This window comes from Eumetopias jubatus, unplaced genomic scaffold (assembly GCF_037043125.1).
Source record: "Eumetopias jubatus isolate StellerSeaLion01/CBP00866 unplaced genomic scaffold, mEumJub1_p1.0 scaffold_23, whole genome shotgun sequence".
NCBI lineage: Eukaryota > Metazoa > Chordata > Mammalia > Carnivora > Otariidae > Eumetopias > Eumetopias jubatus.
Window position 1 is genome coordinate 948,268 of NW_028274829.1, and position 21,407 is coordinate 969,674.

The window sequence follows — 21,407 nt, forward strand, 5'->3', positions numbered from 1 at the left end:
AGAGTAATCCAGTTTAACACCGTCGACTCAAAGGGATCCAGTGAACAGGGGCTAGCTGACCAAACACAGTACTGAAATGTGACCACTAAGGAGGAACAAAACCTGGCAGTAGCTCCGGCCTCCAAAGAGACTACAACAAACCGATGGGAAAAGCTCTTCAACAAGCAGCAAAAGGTAGCTGCAGGTCTGACACTTGTTTTTAGGGAGTAAAAGGCCTTTTGATTGGCTGGTGTTACCTAAACAAAGATGAGAAATCTTGAAAAAACAAGAGTTGCGGAAGAAAGCAGTTGGCGCCCGAGGTGGCCGGGGTTGGTGGAAGGAAGTAGCTGCGGAGCCCCCAGGAAGCTGGCAGAAGGGAGGAACGGTGTGCATGCCCCCCAGTCTGGGGAGGAGAGGCCCCAGGGTTCCAGTGCTGGTGCTCGCCACAGGGCGTCGGGCCAGCTCTGACAACGTGAGCTTCTGGGGTCTACTCGCGCAGGGTCGTCGAGACAGCTCAGTGGTAAGAACAAGGCAAACGACTGAACTTGGAGAGTGGACAGATGTACGTTTGCAGCCCATGTAGCAAATAGTGTGCAGTGTGGAAGATGGAAAAGTACAATTCCGTCAGTGGGGTAATGTCTTTGTCACCTTGTGAAACATTCCCTAGTTGAAGTGAAAACATCCTAGATGTCCCTTAAGAGAAAACCTTGAGTTTTACATTCCTGTAAAAACGTGTGTAAGCTTTCACTTGAGTATCATGACACCGTGGACACCAGTGGCTTGTGGGGCAGTGGAGTAGAAAAGTGGACCTGCGTACTGTCCGTGGATTCTGAGAAGCCACCACTGTGGACTGGCAACCGGAAAGGGCTGACATGACTGAAAAGTGAAAGAACACGGGCAAGAGCAGAAATCCACTCTCTCTCTACATACATGGGAAACGTGGGCACCAGTGAAGCATCTGGGGAACGAAAGAGGACAGTATCAGAACTGTGCATTTTCTTTGGGTCCCTTTGGGTATGCTAACGTAGAGTAGCACTGACCTAGCGCTGACACACGTACACTCAGTGGGGCCTCAGCCCAGGGTGCTAATGATGTCATCCTGTTGCTATTGTGTTCCTGAACCTTGTATGACATCACCTACTACCAGATCTAAGATTTGCTGGCTCTTGAGCTTGCTTAACTGCCAGCCCCTGGTTTTTCCCTTTACACCAGCTCTGGTTGTCCTAGCCACATGCCTGGTGCTGCTCTTCTCCATACCTTCGTGGCCCACATGCTCTTGCAGTGCAGCTCATGGCTGATGTCCCATCCACCCCCACGCTTGTCAGTGGACTTGCTTCAGGCTCCTTCAGAGACGCAGTCACACACACAGTTTGTCCTGAACTACAGTAACACACATAGGGCCTGTGTCACTTGCCGTCTCACCCTCACAAGCCTGGAGGAAAGGATCATGGTTTGCAAGGCACTCTCCCACGTCCTGCTGCAGACAGCCTGCTGCCCCTGGCGGCCCGCGTCACACCTTTGTGCACCATGTGTTTCCTGTGGGCAAAGCAGACGGTCTACTGCAAGTGCACACCAGCGTCTCTCCAGTGAGCATGGCTAAAGCCACTCCCAGACGTCTAGCAGACTGTCTCTCTGCTCCCAAAGCTCTGGCACCTAGCTTGAGGTGATCTGAGTTCTAGAAAATGGGTTAAGATAATAGTTTGTAGACTCTCTACAGGGGAAATAGGACTGAGACAGTAGCGGTAGCAGCGTGAGCACAACACTTCAAAAATTCGATTAAACTTCCACAGTCTTGGACAAACATCTTTATTTAAGAAATCCAATAAATAGATGGGGTTAAAAAATTATGGTAGCAACTTCACACAAGGGTATGAGACCAAACTTAGAACTACTTGCTCAAGTTATTCAGGACAGAACAAAATTAAATGCTCACAATTAGCACAGAAAATATCTGGTTATAGTACTTGTTTTTAAACGGATATTTATTAGTTTACAGTAAGATCCCACTTGTTATAGACCACTCCCCATCCCCTTGGTGTACAGCCTAAAAAAGTGAAGAATGCAAATGCTAATGTAATCTAAACTTTTGTTTACAATTCCAGAATTACAACTTTTTACTGGTATAACTACCAGCAGGTTCACTTACTTTAGTTTACTGTCGGAGGGAAAGGCAATATAAGAACATAACCTGTCACTTTGGTCCCAGCCTCCCATTTTACAAACATGGATCCAGGATTCTGGATTTATAGCGGCATCACTTTGACAGGCAGGCCTGTGGCATTTGGCACTGCAAACGCTGTTTGCTCCGGCTTCTTGGGGAGTGCTGTGTATACTGCCTATATGGTTTTATAACAATATCTCTAGATGTGCAGAAGCCCATGTACATGCTATCGACTTCAGTCCATACTGCAGAAACTTCCAGTTTTCAATCTGTCTACCAAAATCTTGACAATGACATTTGGTTCTGAATTGTGACAACAAAATCAAGCTATCGTTTTTTTTAATATTTTATTTTTTTTAAAGATTTATTTATTTGAGAGAGTGAGAGAGAGAGCACATGAGAGGGGGGAGGGTCAGAGGGAGAAGCAGACTCCCCGCTGAGCAGGGAGCCCGATGCGGGACTCGATCCCGGGACTCCAGGATCATGACCTGAGCCGAAGGCAGTTGCTTAACCAACTGAGCCATCCAGGCACCCCAAGATGAAGCTATCTGAATGAGTAAAGTCAAAAGCTCATTCTTAATTTTTAGAAGAAAGATATTTCCAAGGTTATAGAGAGTTTATAAATAACACTGTTCACAAGCAAATATTGATCTGTTGATAATCATTAGAAACTCAATATACTGTTTTGAAATAGTAAGGAATTTCACTAGGTTTAGATGAATTTAGACTACAAGTAAAACTTTTCCAGGCTGTTTAGTCAAGTTACTTACAACATACACATTCCTGAGAATACCCCATTGTAGTGACATTGTTTATTTCCAAATTTTTCCACATTCAACTTAAAAGGTGTCTCTTCCCAAGAAACTGAACTTTTCTGTCAAATGCGCTTGATCGAATAGGAGAATTGGGTTCATAAAATGGATTCATTGCAAACTAGGAAAGAAGAAGGTATTAGTAAGCTTGTCAAAGTACAAAGACTGACAAATCATAGATCTCTAGAAGGAAATTATTTTAAAGTTCTAAAATCATCAAAGACATCTAAAAAAGTCTGAAGACCATTTTTAAGTTTCAACAAAAATGTTCCACTGTTAAATAGTAATGACCCCTTGAGATTTTTGTCTTAGTGTTTTAGTTTTGAGAACTACCTGTGGCAAAACTAATGGTGGTATGATAAGTGTTGCTTATGTAAGCTAAATGAACTTTCAGGATTCACCCTTTATGTGAAATACTAATCTACTCACATTAATTATAAATGATGGACTTATCTGTAAGGCCCTTTGGCTAAAACTGAAAATCCACCATATGCTTGTAGTTAAAAGAAAGTTATACCCCGTTGCTGCTATATTAAATGACCCTTACGTAATTTTTTTGACAATCAGGTTTTTAATACTGTCCTTTAACACAGGCTGAGTGATCACGTTCTTAAATAGTATAATGAGTGTATCATAACATATGTGAGAAAACTGTCAGACTGAATCACTAATAAGAAAAAGGAGTTAACCAGTTTTTAAACCTTAATTTACTTGATGTTGTCTATCTTAAAAAGACATAACATTTTTATTTGCTAATTCTGACTAGGAATATGAACCGTGCTGATATGGACAAAAAATCTTGTCTAAATACAGAACATTTAAAATTAATTAAGAACATACTGTTAGCACTGCAGTTTAACCACAGACATCCTATGTCTAGTTTATTTTTTCTAAATATCTAAATTTAAACTGTTAGCACTGCAGTTTAACCACAGACATCCTATGTCTAGTTTATTTTTTCTAAATGTGAGTGGCACCATTCTCCTTGAGGGACCATTTGGTAAACTTCCTGACAATTTATGATCTATAATCATTGCACTGTAGCTGGTAAAGTAGATGGAGCATATTTTAGATTAAAATTATGCAGCAATTTCCCTTATGTAGCCTGCTTCCTTCTCTTTTTAGGGTTCCCTAATAAAATCAACGATATGTGCGCCAAAAGGGGGAAACTGAAACCAGTTTAAAAACAACTACCATGAGTTCTGTCCTAAATACATATGAGCCTGGCAGTGAAGACTTGCCTGATGAGGGAGTTTCCAGGGATCGGTCTGACTGGGGAGGGCCTGGTCTAAGATGAAAACTGCAGTACAAGGGAGTTACTGCAACAGGCCAATTTCCTGTCAAAGTCGGAATCCCTTTTTACAGTCAGATTTAAAAAGTTATGGAACATACCATACCTTTATGTATAAATCATAGACATCAGTAAAGAAGTTCTTTATTCCATCTTCTTGCCTTATTTTTTTTTAAGATTTTATTTATTTGAGAGAGAGAGAATGAGAGATAGCACGAGAGGGAAGAGGGTCAGAGGGAGAAGCAGACTCCCTGCTGAGCAGGGAGCCCGATGTGGGACTCGATCCCGGGACTCCAGGATCATGACCTGAGCCGAAGGCAGTCGCTTAACCAACTGAGCCACCCAGGCTTATGTCATGAAGCATAATAAATCTCATATGTGAAAGAATTAAGGTATAATCTTAATAGAAATCAAAAATGAAAAGTAGGTGATACGATATCCTTCAAATGAGTCACATGCATTATATTTTGTGATGGAAAAGCTGCATACATAAACTGGGTTTGAAGTTAGGTAACTTTTATCTTAAAGATGACATAATCATTCTAAAGTTAGAGAGTTACTACAAAATAAAGTAAAATCAATCTAATGGTTCAGATTAAACTTAGTTTTATTTGAGACTTGGTTCTAAAAGTATCTGTTAAACAAAATTATCTGTTAAGCAAGATAAACAAAAATTCTTCCCCTAAAAAAAAATAAAAGTAGCCTCGTAAATGGCAGTTTTTACCTGACACATTGAAGTCCACAGACTCAGTCTGGCATGTATGTCCCATGTTGTTCTAGTCTGTTACCCCAACTTTTAGTTAGAGATCTTTATTTAAAAGATAAGGATATGACCTGCAGTAACAAATGCTGAAACAAACCACTCATTGAACTTGTCCACAGTTTTCAAGTACATGTTGTTGGACAGCCACATGTTCTCATCTACGAGGTCAAGAGCGGCATGAGCTATGAACTGGTTCAGACGACGATGATCATCCTAGATGACAATGTGAGTAGCACCAGATTAACATTTCCGGACAGCATCAAGAACACCAACATTTCATTCTGGAAATTCTGTATGTAGTCTTCTTGGGGGTTGCGGGGGCATCTTCTGCTTTTACTTCATTTATTACTGTGATGGGACTTAGGAAAGATCTTAAGTGTTTTCACATCATATTCTTTTCAATTTGCTATCTAAAACTCAACAAATAGAAGCAACCAATTAAGTGAAATGTGTTCAAGAAACTATATAGATTATTTAATTTTGCAAGAAGGAATTTACCAACCATTTAAGCGTGTGAAGAAAGAACAGTAGGTAGAAAAAGATTCTGCTTTAAAGACACTCATATCTTTTTAGAGGAGGACATGAAAAAATACGTAAGTGGTTATGGCTAATGGACAGCACTTCAGGTAGGCTGGAGAGCGACACAGAAGTGACGTTGGCATGGGTCTCAGGGTCAGCAGGGGAAAAGGGCAGGGAAGGCCGTGGGGCACAGTGACACTTGGTGAGCAGTGGAGACAGCTGAGAAGGTGGCACTCTTCTGGCACTCACTCTGGCCTGGCGTAGGCCTCTTTCAGGTGAATGGAGTTTACGTGACAGGGGGACCTGGGAGTGGCAGGCCATACTCAGCCCCAGCTGTGAGTAGTCACCTGTCTCAGCAGCAGGAGACAGTCCTGTCAGAGCTGAGTGTCTGTTTCGTGGGCTTAACCGGAGGTGGGACTGTCCCACCATAACGTGCAGAGGGAATTCATAACCTGGAACAGTCTTCCTCCTGTAGAATTCTTTATTTCAAAATAAACTTTTCAAAGAACACTTCTGTTACAGGTTCAACTGAATTCTTGGTGTTGAGGTCCTAACCACCCCCGACCCTGCCCAGGACCTCCAAATGTGGCCTTCTTTGGAAAGAGGGTCGTTGCAGCTGTCGTTAGCACGCTAGAGGAGGATGGCCCCTAATCCAGTATCACTGGTGTATGTATAAAAGAGGGGAATTTAGAGACAGACACACACATGGCGAAAATGCCACATGAAGACTGGAGTTCTGCTGCCACAAGCCAGGGAACTACCAGAAGCTAGGAGAGAGACCTGGAACAGATTTTCCCCTAGCACCTTCACAGGGGGCCTGGCCCTGCTGACATGTTCTTGGACTTCTGGCCTCCAGGCCGGTGAGACAATGCGCTGCTTTTACTCTAAGCCACCTGGTTTGTGGTGCTCTGTTATGACAGCCCTGGGAAAGGCAACTTAATATGACCTCCTTGCTGCGGAGGCTATTCCTGTGACAGGGCTGGAGGAAGGCTGCCAGTGGCCTTGCACAGCTCAAGCATGTTTACTCCACTCACATCATCATGACGAAGCTAATTTAATCCCTAGAGAAATCGATGTGTTTTGTGTCTGGCTTACAGCAGTGTTTTCCATCACTTCACATGGATGATCAATCATGAGATTAGAAGAAAAATGTAGAAATGCTTTAAGGTGAGTGGTAGCAGCAGAAAGAACTAAGGTCAAGTCACGCCACAAAGTGTTTTTATGTGCACAGCTTTGCCTACCACAAGTCCACAGGAACTATGTAAGTAGCCCTGTACCACAAAGCAACCACTGCTACAGAGATGGCTCGGTACAAAGTTTTAATGAGCAGCGGGCTCATAGGAATGTGGGAAAATAATGTAGTAACCACCACCTGATAGATAATACCTTAACCACATTTCTATCTTATTTTCGTGGCAAGATTTAAATAGTTGAAAAGCATCACACACTGGACATTATGCGCTACAATTAATTTCAAAAATCAATTCTTAAGGGACATTAAAGCTTATTTTGGAGTTAGGAGAAACACAGCATAACTTTTTATTAGCAACATGAACCAGTACAGAAAGATGGAAGGGCCCCAGGTATTCTCATCTCAAGACTATATGTTTACTCTGAGTGGTATGTTCTTGAACCAAGCTTGTTTTTCTGGAACCATTACTGGCAACAAGGAAGTTGGGTGGTGTCACTGGGGAGAACAGCATGAGGGCAACGCCCAGCTGGTAGGTGGTGCAGAAGGTCACTGAAAACTGCTACAGTCTCAGGGGCAGTGGGACACGGAAGCAAGGGTCTCTTTTAACCCTCCCAGGTGTAAATGGCCCTACTATGTATGGCCTGATGAAAAATGTAATTCCCTTGGACAGAATGGGCTCTCATGGCATCTCCAGCCAGTAACAACTGTTCTTCCGGTCCCACAACAGGTAGACTATGTTTCTATGTGCTCAGGGAGCAGCTTTTCAGAATGGGTGACACAGTGAACTACGTATCAGAGAAGAGACCCAGAGCATCCTGCTAGTATGTGCCAAGTGTGAGCTGAATCAAAGGATGAGTCAACAACTCAGAGGATGTTCCCTGGCTGGCTTCTATCAACCTGTGGGACTGCAGAGCAAGCCTCGTTTAATTGCAGTGGATTCCAGTTACCTCATCTGTCCAGATCTCTTCCAGCTGTAAAATCATGCCACACCATTATCATTACAACAGCATAACAATTCTTACAGAATTTTTTAAGGTTCCATACGCACTTTGGATTCTGCTTTCCCAGCTGGCAAAAATTCCATTTCAAAAACTGGATTATCATGGTGGCCCACAATTACAAAGTAGAAGCTTCCAGACATTGTCTTCAATATATAGCTCCTAATTAAATGAAAATAACATATTTTTAGCACACCATACTGAAAATGAGAAATGGTTAACAAGAAGTCTAGAATTCATTTTTTTACTTAAACCTGACATTGCAGAAGGAGACCATTAAGCTTGTCATGTTTTCCAGTACACTGCCATAGACAAACGGCTTTGGGACTATACAGATTATGTCTGTGATATGTCCTGTGGAATCCAGTACTTTATTTTCATAGGGAAACTGGAAGACCTCTAATACAAAATCATTAAAACAACATTCTCATGACCTGAAAATTTGGAACATTCAGAGTAAGCTGGGCCAAACTTGGACTGGGCCAGTTAGCATTATTAGCACTAACACTGGGAAAAATTAATAAAGGTGCTGATTTTGTCTTCTTCCTACCGGAACAATGTATGCTATAAATCTCAGTCTCTGCAAACGCAAGAGCCTATGACATGCCTCCTCAAACAACATTCATAAGGAAGACATGGGGCTCCTGGCTGGCTCAGTCGGTGGCGTGTGTGACTCTTGATGTTGGGATTGTGAGTTCAAGCCCCATGTTGGATATAGAGATTACTTAAAACAGTAAAATCTTAAAAAATAAGGAAGACACAATTTTGTATTCTAGAAAAGATGGAAGAAATCATAATCCAAAAAGAAAGACATTTGAGGCGTTAAGAAGTCTTAGAACTGGTGTTCATAGGTTTGCTAAGGAAATGAAAGTGTTGGGGTGGGAGGGCTTGGGGCAGGGGATCAGGGGTTCTGTGGCTTTTAGCACAGATGGGTGGAAGGATTTATGTATGTATGTATGTACTTTTAGCACAGGGTCTTTGGAATCAGACAAAGCTAGGCTCAGGTCTAGCCCCGCCACTTACTAGTAACCTGATCACAGGCACCGTCCTTAAACTCCCAATGTCAGTTTCCTCCTCGGTGAAATCGAGGTAGCCATCACAGATCCCTTATGGGGACCTTGAGGATTATACAACCTAATGCATGGGAAGCACCAGGCACAGTACCTGGCTCAGAGGAGGTGCTCAGCACACGTTCTCTCGAACAACACGGAGGAGCATACGCACACGGAGATGTGCTGACTCTTAAGGCCTCCACATGGGGCAGCCTCCTGGTTCACTGAGACTATACCATCTCAGGGAAGGTGTAGTGAGGTGTGTCAGAGCCCAGGGCTCATCAAGCCTCACTGGGACTTCTGCTGAATCACACTGAACATCAGAAAATCCGAAATTGTTTCCTAATGAATACAACCTTCGTTGTTAAGGAAATCAAGGCACTGCTGGCATTTTGAACTCTGGAACTGGGAGGCCCATGACTGGAAAAAAGGCAAATAGGACGTTCTTCTGGCATGATGAGGTAAATAGAATTTAAAATGTTCTTCGGGGCAGGTGTTGGCACACTGCAGCCTGCAGGCCAGATCTGGCCTTGTCCATCCTTGTATTGTTGCTGAAGGCTGCCTTTGCCCGACACCAAAATGACAGAGTTGAGCAGCTGCGACAGAGACCATCTGATCCTTTACAGGAAAGTCTTAGGGGAAAGATGGGGGAAAAGGCCCAAATAGTAAAACTGGATAACAAGGCAGGCAGGAATGTTATGAAAGCTCTGCAAAACAAGGAGAATTAGCAACAATTCTCAAGATTGAAAGAAATTTTCAAGGGGCAGAGGGATGGGAACTTTAAATTTGAACAAAGTCGACAATGACGTCATTAATTGGAATAGGAGTTTGTAGCTGGAGTTTGCCAAGGGAAGGGTTTAACTTCTTCAGCACAAAACATTTAAGAAGCAGCAGAAAACAATACCCATCTAAGGAAGATAACCCTCGTTCCGGTGCCTGCATAGTGTCAGTACAGGGTGAGGATAAACAGAAAGGGAACCAAGGAAACACCACATAAAGGTTAGGTCATAGACGCTACAGCTGGACAGAACTTGAACTGCCAGTAATTTGATTTCACAGCAGCTGAAGGAGTAATTCTACTATTCGATTCTACAGGCAAAACTGGAAGGTGAAGTGGAAGAAATGGAAATCTTGGGAGAATACAACCACATGGTCTCAGGAAGGGAATGTCTACAATCATTTAATATTTGAGGTTTATTATGCCAAGGTGGTAGGCAAAGATGAGACACACTTTAGAATTCTGTGCTGTCTGGGGGCACCTGGGTGGCTCAGTCGGTTAAGCGTCTGCCTTCCGCTCGGGTCATGATCCCAGGGTGCTGGGATCGAGCCCTGCATCGGGCTCCCTGCTCAGCGGGAAGCCTGCTTCTCCCTCTCCCACGCCCCTGCTTGTGTTTCCTCTCTCGCTGTGTCTCTGTCAAATGAATAAATAAAATCTTTCAAAAAAGGGGGGGGGCATTAAGCATCTGCCTTCGGCTCAGGTCATGATCCCAGAGTCCTGGGATCGAGGCCCATATCGGGCTCCCTGCTTCGCGGGAAGCCTGCTTCTCCCTCCCCCACTGCCCCTGTTTGTGTTCCCGCTCTCACTGTGTCTCTCCCTGTCAAATAAATAAAATCTTTAAAAAAAAAAAATTCTGTGCTGTCTGATACACTCAACATTCTGTGAGGAGGGAAACGTTCTATATCTGCACTGTCCAATGTAGTAGCCACTGGTGGCTATTGTGCCCGCAGAACTGAATTTTTAACTTTATTTTCGTTAAATTTAAATAGTCAGATGTGCTTAGTGGCTACTGTATTGGAGAGTACTGTATTGGACAGTGGCTACTGTATTGGCTCTGTAACAATGATTTGAAACTTTTTAAGTCCTGCAACCTCTTCTACCTTCCCTGTATCCACAAAGCCAGTGTTACTTAGTACTCCGGTCTGTGATGCAAATGAAGCAACCGTGGTGTTTGTGTGACCTTGAGCGTGTGTGTGTCTGCTCAATTTCCCCATTACCTAAAATAGGGGTCCTTCAAGCATCTCCTAAGAAGACTAGGTCTCCAGGTGTGGAGGAGATGGCTACACGGAACTTGGCAATGGATTAAACTGGGGAGCTGAGAAAGAGGGAAGAATCAAGGATGCTTCCAAATGCCTGACTGAGGTGATCAAGCAGAATATCAAGATGAGTCTATTCACCAAGAAAGGAAATAAGGGGAAAAAGAGGGATGAAATGAACACGTCAATTTTGAACATGTGGTGGTAGCCAGAATTGCACGCCCCGCCCTGTCCACGTCCTGATCTTGAAAACCTGTGAATGTTAATTTCCTGGCTGAGGGGAATTAAAGCTGCAGATGGAACTGAGGTTTCTCACCAGCTGACCTTACGACAGGGAGAGGAGCCTGGACTAGCCAGGTGGGCCCAATATAATTACAAAGGTCTTTAAAAGTGGAAGAGAGAGGCGCTAAAGGTCAGAAGGAAGTGCGACAGAAGGGGGTGGGGGCGTCACGGAGATGCCGCACGGCCAGTGTTGGAAAGGGAAGAAAGGACCAGAAGCCGAGCGGCCTCTAGAAGCTGGAAAGTACAAAGAAACTGATTCTTCCTTACAACCTCCAGAAGGGAACACAGCCCTCCTGGTACCTGGATTCCGGCCCAGTGAGACCCGTGACAGTGTCTATGCCACAGACGTGTAAGGTAATACGTTTGTGTTGTTTAAGCCCCTCAACTTTGTTAGAGCAGCAGACAACACACACGTCAGAGCTGAAAAAGCTGCAGGAGTGAGAAAAAAGGAAACACTCAGAGTGCTCACAGAAGGTAGGTGCGTTCTGGAGGCAGACTGAGGACAAGGGGAGTGCACTTAGCACGGGACAAGTTTCAGAGCACTGTAGAAGGCCGGAAGGAGGGGAAGGGGGACGCTGCCTGCGGGTAATCGTTTTTCTTTCCCAGCATGCCTCCTAAGGCCCAGTACAGAATAAGTGCTCCACGCTTGGGGAATGGAACTGCGGGGGGGGGGGGGGGGGGCGGGGGGCAATAGCTGGGACAGGGTCGGGTGCAGCTGGAACACAGGAATGAGAGGCATGCTGGGATTAGCCTCAACACAGAAAAGAACCTTCTGAAGGTTCTAGTGCTGAGGCCCTCACGGTCTCTGAGGCCTGACTGATGAAGTCTGTGAGCAAACAATTAACAGCACCTTTGTGAGAAGGTGGAGTTTAGGTGCTTATGAAGAAACTCCACAAGAAGAGACTGGAATTGTTGACTGAAGGGAGGGGAGCCAGGACTCTCACCTGGGATGAAAACAGCTGCTGTCCCTGATGGCTAGGTGATTAGAGCTGCTTGAGAGAGAAGGCGAGCGACCACTAAAGAAATCAACGGGTGATAGAGGAGCTCTGGACTACCTTGAACTGAAAGAGGGCACTAACTAGTAATGAACACAAAAATGAGACCACATCTCTGTGAGGCTGGCATGAGAAGGGCAAAAGCACAAAATGAATGGAAATGTGTGAAATTAAGTTAAAAGCCTTCTTAGACTACAATCCAAGAAAAAGGGGAGAAAGGTCACCTGGTACATAAGAGGATGCAGACCTGCTGAACTTCAGTTTTCTCAGAGAGCATGATTTTTCTAATAGGAAGTGTGACAAAATTAGGTGGGCTGTGAACCTCAAGACAGGTATATTAAAAAAAAAGACATCTCAATAAATACAGGCCTTCAAGTCTTAGCAAATTTATATCTTCAATTAACAAATGTGATTGTATACTAATCAGTGACATGGGAAATCTCAGGAACAAAAGAGTCAAACCATCTGAGATAGGTAAGTGTTAATATTTTCAGAAACAAAGGCTTATCTTCTGTAACTGGGTACTTTTGGAATAGACTAAAACACTCGTTTTGTTGAGTGAGGGACCACGCCTACCTGACTTGAATGTCAATGCCCCAAGAACTTAAAGTTGTACAAGTCAGTTGACAGCATAGGGTCTTTAGGGAACCGCTGAGCGTGACCTTAACCTAGTCCAGCTCAACATTTTGAATGCTTAGGAGCGGGACAATTTATCACATTCAAGGATAACATGCTCAGGCAGCGAATAAACTGGAAGGCAACACTAAGGATTCAAAAACCCCCTACAGGTCAAGAGAATTGAAGTGAAATGACAGAATTTAAGAGAGTGCAAAAAAAAAAAAAAAAAAAAAAAAATCCCGTACTTAAAAACCAAATAAACAACTGTACAATAGGAGAGAAACCTAGGTTAAGAGCAGTTCATCTACAAGGACCCAAAAGTTTACATTTATTGCAACAAGCTCAATTAGGGGCAGTAGTCTGATACAGTAATCCAAAAAGCTAATGCCAATTTTAGGCTGCATTAAGACCATGTCCTTTTAACTAATTACATCTCCAGGGAACATACTTCTGGGAATCTCATTTTAAAAGGATCAATAACTCGGAACTGTGTGTGTGTAAGGAATGCTCTGGAAAGAAGAGCTACTGAAGGAACGGAGGATGTTTAAACTGGGGAAGACCTTTCTGGGGGTGGGGAGTGAGATACAGCAGGATCTTACCTTCAAATATAATGTATGCTGTCTAATGGAAAAGGGATTTGACTAGGGATGGCAAATGGGTTATCGCTGGTGAGCCAGTTCTAAACAGCGGTAGTGACTGCCAGGACCTGGTGCTGATAAAGGCTGAGACAAGAAAGATCTGTAGCAGGAAAGATGGCTGTGATCGAAGGGCAGTACCTACGTGGGTCCCAAATATTTAACTCTGGGCTAGACAGACTTATTCCAAGCCGCCCAGAGGACAAGCTTAGGGCTGCTCCTTTGAGGTTACATGGAGACTTATTCGAGACAATGTTACCAAGCACTTTGTTACAAACTATCAGGCTGCCTGTGAGAGGACTAATCCCCTCCCCTCACAGGACAGGGCCCACGAAGAATTACCCAGCTCCAAATGACAACAGCACGGCCCTTTAAAAAAACCCCGAGTTACCCGAATGGCCTATGAAAGGCAAAATGAAGCAAAGGTCCTGAGCTGGCCGACGTCTGCAGGATGAAACGCGATGGGCACTGGCCGAGTGGCCTGGGATGAGATCAGCCGAACAGGGACTGGCCAGGTCCGATCCGGCTGCCCCCGGGCCGGCTGGAGAGACTGGGCCAAAACCCGCGTCACGCGGGGCCCGGAACGTCCCCTGGAGTTCCCGCCCCCCTACTCACTCCATCTCCTACCTGCAGGGAGCGGCCGACAGTGGGAACAGCCAGTCACTTCCCCCCGCAGACCCGCGCTTGGCAGCCTCTGTCAGAACTCCCCGAGCAATCCTCGCGAGAATCCGCCGTTGAGATCACGCGAGAGCTGGGAGGAGCTTCCGGCCAGAGGACTGCGCAGCCAAGCGCGTGCGCCCTGGTACTCCCGAGCAGGGCGGTTAGGTTTGGCGGGCGGGGAAGGGCGGGGAAGGGCGGGGAAGGGCGGGGAAGGGCGGGGAAGGGCGGGGAAGGGCGGGGAAGGGCGGGGAAGGGCGGGATCGACGCTCAGCCCGGCGAATTCCCGGTCGTACCTCGTTTTCTCGTGTTGCCTCACTACCGGTCCCCGCCCTCCAGCCGCGTGGGAAAGTCGCGTGTGGACCACGACCCCGCCTACCCATCAGAACCGTTGAGAAAGGCAATGCGAGTCTGCTAGAGTTCCTAGTTGAGAAGCAGTGTTCAGCTCTCTTGTTCTTCCCGACTGGCCCCCAGGCAGAGACGGGGCTCTGAAGGCCGGGATTCCCCTTTGTCCTGAGCCTGTAGCTCGGGCTGGGTGTTAACTCGGGCCAAGGCAGGACCGGCTGGGCGAAGTCGGCGGCAGGGGAAGCTGACAGCCGATGGCTCAGGTAGATACACTGGCCCCTCCTCAGGGACCCGTGGAAACGTAACCTCTTGTTTGTTTTCGTTATAGTTTCTTTAACCCTGCCCAGCCTCTTCGGGTTTCCCTGGAGGCCACTGGTCTGTTTTCAGAAATTCATGGTCCATGTGCCCGCCGGGTAACCCGTAACCATTTTTTCTTCCAGTCCACTATGCCCCCCAAATCTGACGTGTTGAGTCAAGATGAACTGCGAAAAAAGCTATACCAGACGTTTAAGGATCGGGGTATACTGGACACGCTCAAGGTATCCGTTTTAGCCATATCTTTTACATAACTTTTACAAGTTAACCTGTAACGGGCAGTCCATATTTAAATACACCCAGGTCTTGGCTTTTAAAAAACAGTATGACGTAGATTGTGTTGGTAAGTTACATTTTTATGTTCCTGTGTAACTCTTTGTAATGGAATACGGAAGACTTAAATGGTTTGGAGTTTGGTCTTAAAAGAGCATATTCAAATAATAGGTTTATTGGACTGATACTAAGGTAGTGGTGGGTAGCTCTATAAAGTGAACACATTCTAATAAAGTTGGACTTGGTTTATAAATCTGGCTTGCAAGTCCTGAATTAGTAAGTGGTTTCGTAATAGTACGTGCTTTTGGAATGAAAGGAATTGACACCATATAGAAAACATTAGGTGTACTACTTACCATAGAATAATTTGGGGAATGCGAAATTTCTTCCTTAAAACGTATTGAAATGTATAAATATTTGGGCAGCAAATATTAGTACATATTATATGAAGGAGTAGGATTAGCTCACATGTTTTCATTACTGTATACATTTCAAAAGTCTATTTTATATTTAAAATGTTAAATTAAGGGGGCACCTGGGTGGCTCAGTCCCTTGAGCCTGCAATTACTGGTTTCAGCTCAGGTCATGATCAGGGTTGCGGACTCAGCCCTTGACCAGCTGGGGGTGGGGTCTACTTAAGATTCTGTCTTTCCTTCTCCCTCTGCCCCTCCCCCCCTTAAAAAACAAGGAAAAGCGAGCTTCTTAAAAAATTTTCCTCCCTCTCCCATTGTTTTGGTAACTTAAACCTTGAGATTAATCTGAAAAATCTAGAAAAACATGGAGAAACATCGCTAATACAGCCACTAATTGACATAAGTGTATTTTTTTTTTTTTAAACTAATCTCCATACCCAATGCAGGGCTTGAACCCACAACCTGGAGACCTGGAGTCCCACACTCCACTGACTGAGCCAGCCAGACACCCCTCCTTTTTAATCTGAGATTATGTGGTCAGCATTTTCCTGTGTCCTTTAAAGTTCCTTGAAATCCTCATTTTCAATGGCACTGGGCTTGTCTTTGAATGTATGGGTAATTTTATGTAGCAGTCCCCTGTTGAAGATTCAGATTATACCCAGGTCTACACGTTCCTTCAATTGCATCTCTCACTTTTTGCCTGGGATGGGTTAAGTGACATTACTGAACCAAAAGCCTGAGCTTTTATTCCTTAAAGATTTTATTAGAGAGAGCACGAGCAGGGGGAGGGGCAGAGGGGGTGGGAGAAGCACTCTCCCCGCTGAGCTTGGAGCCCTATTGGGCTCCATCCCAGGAACCTGAGATCCCGACCCAGGCTGAAGTCACATGCTTAACTGACTGAGCCACCCAAGGCCTAAGCTTCAAGGCTCTCAGTATATGGGTCTTGTTCTAGCAAGATTGTAATAGTGTGTATTCCACCAGCAATTTGATAATACTTATCTCTCCACTGATATTATCATGACATTTTTTAAAACATGGGAAAACCCTTTACTATTCCTTTGATTATTAATGGGGTTGTACATATTTTCTGGCCATTTGTATGTTTTCTGTGGATTGGCAGTTTATGTTCTTTGCCCATTTCCCCCTCCCACCCAGCAGTGTTTTATTAATGTATAAGATTTCTTTTAATAGAAACTTAATTTCTTTTCCAATTTTGCAGCCATACTTTATCTTGGTGTTCAGTTTTAATTTGGTTCTAAAAATACTGCTGTACATTTTTAATAGGGTCAAATCTCTTGGTGGTTTTTTGCTAATTATTCTCAGTTCTTTAAGAGAACAAGTATTCACTTTTTATGTTTTAAAAAGGCCTTATTTTTTTACAGTTAACTCTTTAACTCGCTTGGAATTAATTGTAGTGTATAATGCATTAATATGCTTTCTAATGTGGAATGGTCCTTGGATTCCTGGCCATGGCGTATTTTCTTTTACTGTCTTCTGAATTAGATTTGAGAGTGTTTCATTTGTAGTCACAAATGATACTGATGTATCCTTATCCTTCTTAAGCTGCCCTTGTTTGGGTGTGGTATCAGGATTTTGCTAGTTTTGTTCACTTTACAAATGTGTATCTTCTGGAGAAATATTGTTTCCTTTTGCGGCTGGCTCTTCAATTCTGTTATTCCAGCCTTACCAGTGGCAAGACAGATTTTTACTTACTAAGTTGGAGCTAATTTTTGTTTTCTCAGTTCGGTGACGATGGCCTGAATGAGTTTTAATTTTTAAAATTCATTGACTTTTTTAATGGCCTAATTAACATTCTGTTTGGGTGTTTGAAAAGAATTTCTGGTGCAGTACAAAGTCCAGTATCTATTAAATGGAGTTTATCAAGTCTTTTTCCTTATTTTGAGTCTACTCTTAATGTCTGAGAGAGTTGTGCTTTGGATGCACAAGTCTCTTCTCTCCCAGTTCCCCTCCCCACCCACAATAATTGTACTTATTTCTGTTTTAGGAACATTAATTCTGAATGGATTTCCCTTATTTTTTTACATTGGCTGCTGCAGAGCCCCCAGCCAGTTGTGGCATTCCTTCCAGCAAGTGCTGGATGGCTTGCTTTTTGTGTTTGTCGAGCTGGGGATTCATCTGTAAGGTCCTTTGCTTTTTTTTCTACCTTTATTTTCCTTCCTGCTTCTGTCACTCCTCTAAATCTTATCCTGTTTCAGTATTTGTTTGCAAGACACCCTAAGGCATTTTATTAAGCTGGATTTAAATATATTCTTTAGTAGTTACAAATTTAATTAAATCACCTCTAAATTTTACTGGTGGAGAATGCTGTCATATCTCTTGTTTTATTTCAGTTACTGAACTGTACTAGATGAGGCAGGACATGCATATTCTGTTTGTAAATGTCTTTTTTTTTTTTTTAACTTGGGACTTTAGACGTATACTAAGGCCTGGTCTATACTGGTAATTATATACTGTTCTACTCTTGAGCTAAAGGATAGAAGAAAGAAGTATAACAAGAACTCCATTCGTTTCTCTTGCTTGTATTCTGTTAGTATGAATTCATTAGATATCATTTACTGCTGAACCCCATGAATCTAGGCAGTGCAGTCTTAAGCTCAGCCCAGTTGTATGTTTCCAGATGATATGCAAAATAGACTAGAACAAATACCCGGTAGTCTGAGTAATTTAGGGAATTTTGTTAAAACCCAGATGAATAATGCTAGTGTTGTAACCTTGAGAAAATGACCCACTTTGAACTGTAATTTCTCACTTATAAAATGTGAGAAAATTATTATACTTCAATGTCTTGAGATGTAAATACTGTATGCAAAAGTACATCTTAATATGTTTTTGGGTTTACCGATTTCTCTCTTGCATATGTGATTTCCCTTTTGGGAACCCAATTTTGTTTTGATCAGTATGTCCAATATTTTCATATCCTTCAATAGTCCACAGAGAGGTGAGCAGGGGGCAGAATTGTCTCCTGCACTCGATACCCTGGTGAAAAGCTGCTGAAGGGCTCCTGGGGAAGTGAAGTTAAAGTATACATGCATTCTGGCTATCCACAAGTTAACTTGGAAGTTGGTGAAAACGAGTTTCTTTTTCCAAAACTCAGTAGGCTACTTGTGTCACAGGGTTATCTAGGGAATGGTTCCTAACTTTTGGTCACGGATCCAGAACCATTCTGGAAATAAGGATGCTAATTCATGTGACAAATCTGTATATCTCCAGTGAAACAATCCTGCTGAAAATTTTTTTCTTTCTTGGTTATTTTTGTTTGTGTTTTTGAGCTAGACACAGCTCCGAAACCAGCTGATTCACGAATTGATGCACCCTGTGTTGAGTGGAGAACTGCAGCCCCGGTCCATTTCAGTGGAAGGGAGTGCCCTCTTAATAGGCGCTTCTAACTCTCTAGTGGCAGATCACTTACAAAGATGTGGCTACGAGTATTCACTCTCTGTTTTCTTTCCAGAAAGTGGTTTGGCCAAAGAAAAGGTAAAGTCTTTCCTTTTCTCTTTTTGAATTTTCTATTAATAGCTTTTTTCTGAGATAACAGTAAGTGCTGCATAATAGTGGAGTATTCCTTGGCTAGCGAGGTCCGTTTCTCATTCATCTTTGAATTCACATCATATGTTCTATCACGTAACGAAGGGGAAGTACTGAAGTTGATTGTTTATTGTTATCAATTCCTTGGACTCTCGATTAGTTTTTGGTAAAATTGTGATGTGTAGAATCACTGTTTTGGAGCTAGAATTATCCTCCCATTCTGTGTAGTCTGCTAAGACTCACAGTTGCCTTTTATGTTGAATGTCTATTGTAAGATTGTCACTGTATTAGGCACACTGCAGATGATGAGGAACCAGTCTCTGGAGAGGTGAAGTACTTTGCTCAAGGTCACATGATTTGTAAATATCAGTGCAGGGCGGTAAATCTAGATCTCTAAAATATGTTCTTACCATGTTAAAGTCTCTTCAGAGATTTCTATTCTTTAGGATTACACAAGAGAAGTGAGGGATACAATAGTTTTTAAAAGTCTATGACATTCTCAAATACTAAAACACCTGTTTTTACCAATTTTCTAATTTATGTTTAACAGTAATGTTGGAGAAATCTAGTCACACTTGATTATTTTAAAGACTGATACAGCAGACTTTGCCTATTTTTTTTAATAGACTTAATTTTTTAGAGCAGTTGAGGTTCAGATCAAAATTGAGCAGAAAGGAGGATATCCCATATGCTCCCTGCTCTCACACATGCACAGCCTCCCCTCCTAGCAACATTTTTTGTTACGTACGTGACTTTTTTTTTTTTTTTTTTTTGAAAGAGGGAGGCGGGGAGGGGCAGAAAGAGGAAAAGAGAGAATCTTTAGCAGGCTCCGTGCCCATTGTGGAGCCCACAGTAGGACTCGATATCACGGCCCTGGGAGCCAAAATCAAGAGTCAGACACTTAACTGACTGAGCCACCCAGGTGCCCCTATTATATACATTTTTGCCATAGAATCTACATTGTCCCATCTTATCACCTGAAGTCCGTGGTTTATTTTTATTTATTTTTTAAAAGATTTATTTGAGAGCGAGAGAGAGCAGGAACAGGGAAAGGGGCAGGGGGAGAAGCAGACTCCCTGCTCAGCAGAGAGCCCGAAATGGGGCTCGATCCCAGGCCCCCAGGACCATGACCTGAGCTGAAGGCAGTTGCTTAACCACCTGAGCCACCCAGGTGCCCCTAAAGTCCATAGTTTAACTCTTGGTGTTGTCTCTCTATTTTTATTCTTTTTTTTTTTTTTTTAAAGATTTTATTTATTTATTTGACAGAGAGAGGCAGTGAGAGAGGGAACACAACAGGGGGAGTGGGAAAGGGAGAAGCAGGCTTCCCGCTGAGCAGGGAGCCCCATGCAGGGCTCGATCCCAGGACCCTGAGATCATGACCTGAGCCGAAGGCAGTTGTTTAACCAACTGAGCCACCCAGGCGCCCCTCTCTATTTTTATTCTTTATCTTGTCTATAATTGACTAAAAGTTTCATACTCGGATGTTTTAAGAAAATAAGAACAATGTTAGTATTTGAAAAATTCAAATATGCTGTATTTATTAACAACCAAATTTTATTTATCAACATTAGGAGTTCTTGTTTGGTCCGTCACTCTTTAAATTTTGCTGCTGTTGTTTGTTTGTTTAAAGTAAGCTCTAAGCCCAACGTGGGCTTGAACTCATGACCTCAAGATCAAGAGTCACGTGTTCTACCGACTGAGCCAGCCAGATACCCTGAAGTTTCCAATCATGTTTCATAATGTAACTTTTTGGATGAGTAACAGTCAATAACATAGTGGTTGAAGCAGTAGTTAATACAGTTCACATACTTAAAGGTTTCTACTCTAAAGTGCTGTACAGAATATTTTCTATAAAGGAAAACCACTTGAAAGCCTATCCACGTTCTCAGGGTAGGTCTAGTAAATGACAAATATTGTCGTAGAAATAAGAATAGCCGCCCACGGGGCGCCTGGGTGGCTCAGTTGGTTAGGCATCTGCCTTCGGCTCAGCTCATGATTCTGGAGTCCCGGGATTCCCCCTCACCCCACTCGGGCTCCCTGCTCAGTGGGAGTCTGCTTCTCCCTCTGCCCCTTTCCCTGCTTGCTCTCTCTAATAAATAGATAAAATCTTAAAAAAAAAAAAAAAGGCCACCGAAAATGTTTAAGACTATTTTAGGTATGATTTAGTTATTCGTTGTGGTAAAGGCAGTAAACCTTCAGTTCATTTATATTTTGAAGCAATAGTACTTTAAAAACTATTGCAGTTGAAAGACTCTGGAATTCAGACATGTCTTCACTGGTTCATCAGCTATTTGAGTGTTTGTAATCTATAAGGCATTAACCATTTAGACCTATTAGACCAATTATCTTCATTGTGAAATATTTGGAGGTTAATTATGTGATCAAGAAAAATACTTTATCCTTGTGACTTTAATATGTTTGTTATCAATAGTATAAGAAAGTGCTTCAATTTTATATTAGCATGGTTATAATAGTTTGTAATTTAATCTGAAGCGTGACTCTTAGTCTTCAGAAATGTCCTTTAGCT

General features: G+C 43.1%; 1 protein-coding gene and 1 long non-coding RNA gene across 6 annotated transcripts in view; one reads left to right on the top strand and one right to left on the bottom strand.

The window, feature by feature from the left end:
• Positions 1 to 1,789: 1,789 nt before the first annotated feature.
• On the bottom strand, positions 1,790 to 14,045 carry LOC148162062 (uncharacterized). Of its 2 annotated transcripts, none has more exons than XR_015767210.1 (3): positions 13,959 to 14,045; positions 4,350 to 7,877; positions 1,790 to 3,073 (listed from the first exon to the last, which is right to left on the bottom strand). It is a non-coding gene; the product is annotated as an uncharacterized LOC148162062 (long non-coding RNA). The 2 variants fall into 2 exon arrangements; XR_015767209.1 differs by lacking the exon at positions 1,790 to 3,073 and having other exon boundaries at positions 4,833 to 5,219; positions 7,766 to 7,877.
• A 362-nt stretch (positions 14,046 to 14,407) lies between these two features.
• LOC114218031 (centriole and centriolar satellite protein OFD1) overlaps positions 14,408 to 21,407 on the top strand; it is a 46,182-nt gene continuing 39,182 nt past the window's right edge. For 3 of the 4 annotated variants that reach the window (XM_028114968.2, XM_028114966.2, XM_028114970.2), the window contains exons 1-3: positions 14,408 to 14,596; positions 14,774 to 14,872; positions 18,629 to 18,829. In XM_028114968.2, the coding sequence (XP_027970769.2) occupies positions 14,588 to 14,596; positions 14,774 to 14,872; positions 18,629 to 18,829 (309 nt within the window). In that variant the 5' untranslated portion in view covers positions 14,408 to 14,587. The remainder of the gene's footprint in view (positions 14,597 to 14,773; positions 14,873 to 18,628; positions 18,830 to 21,407) is intronic. The other variant, XM_028114971.2, reaches the window with a different exon arrangement.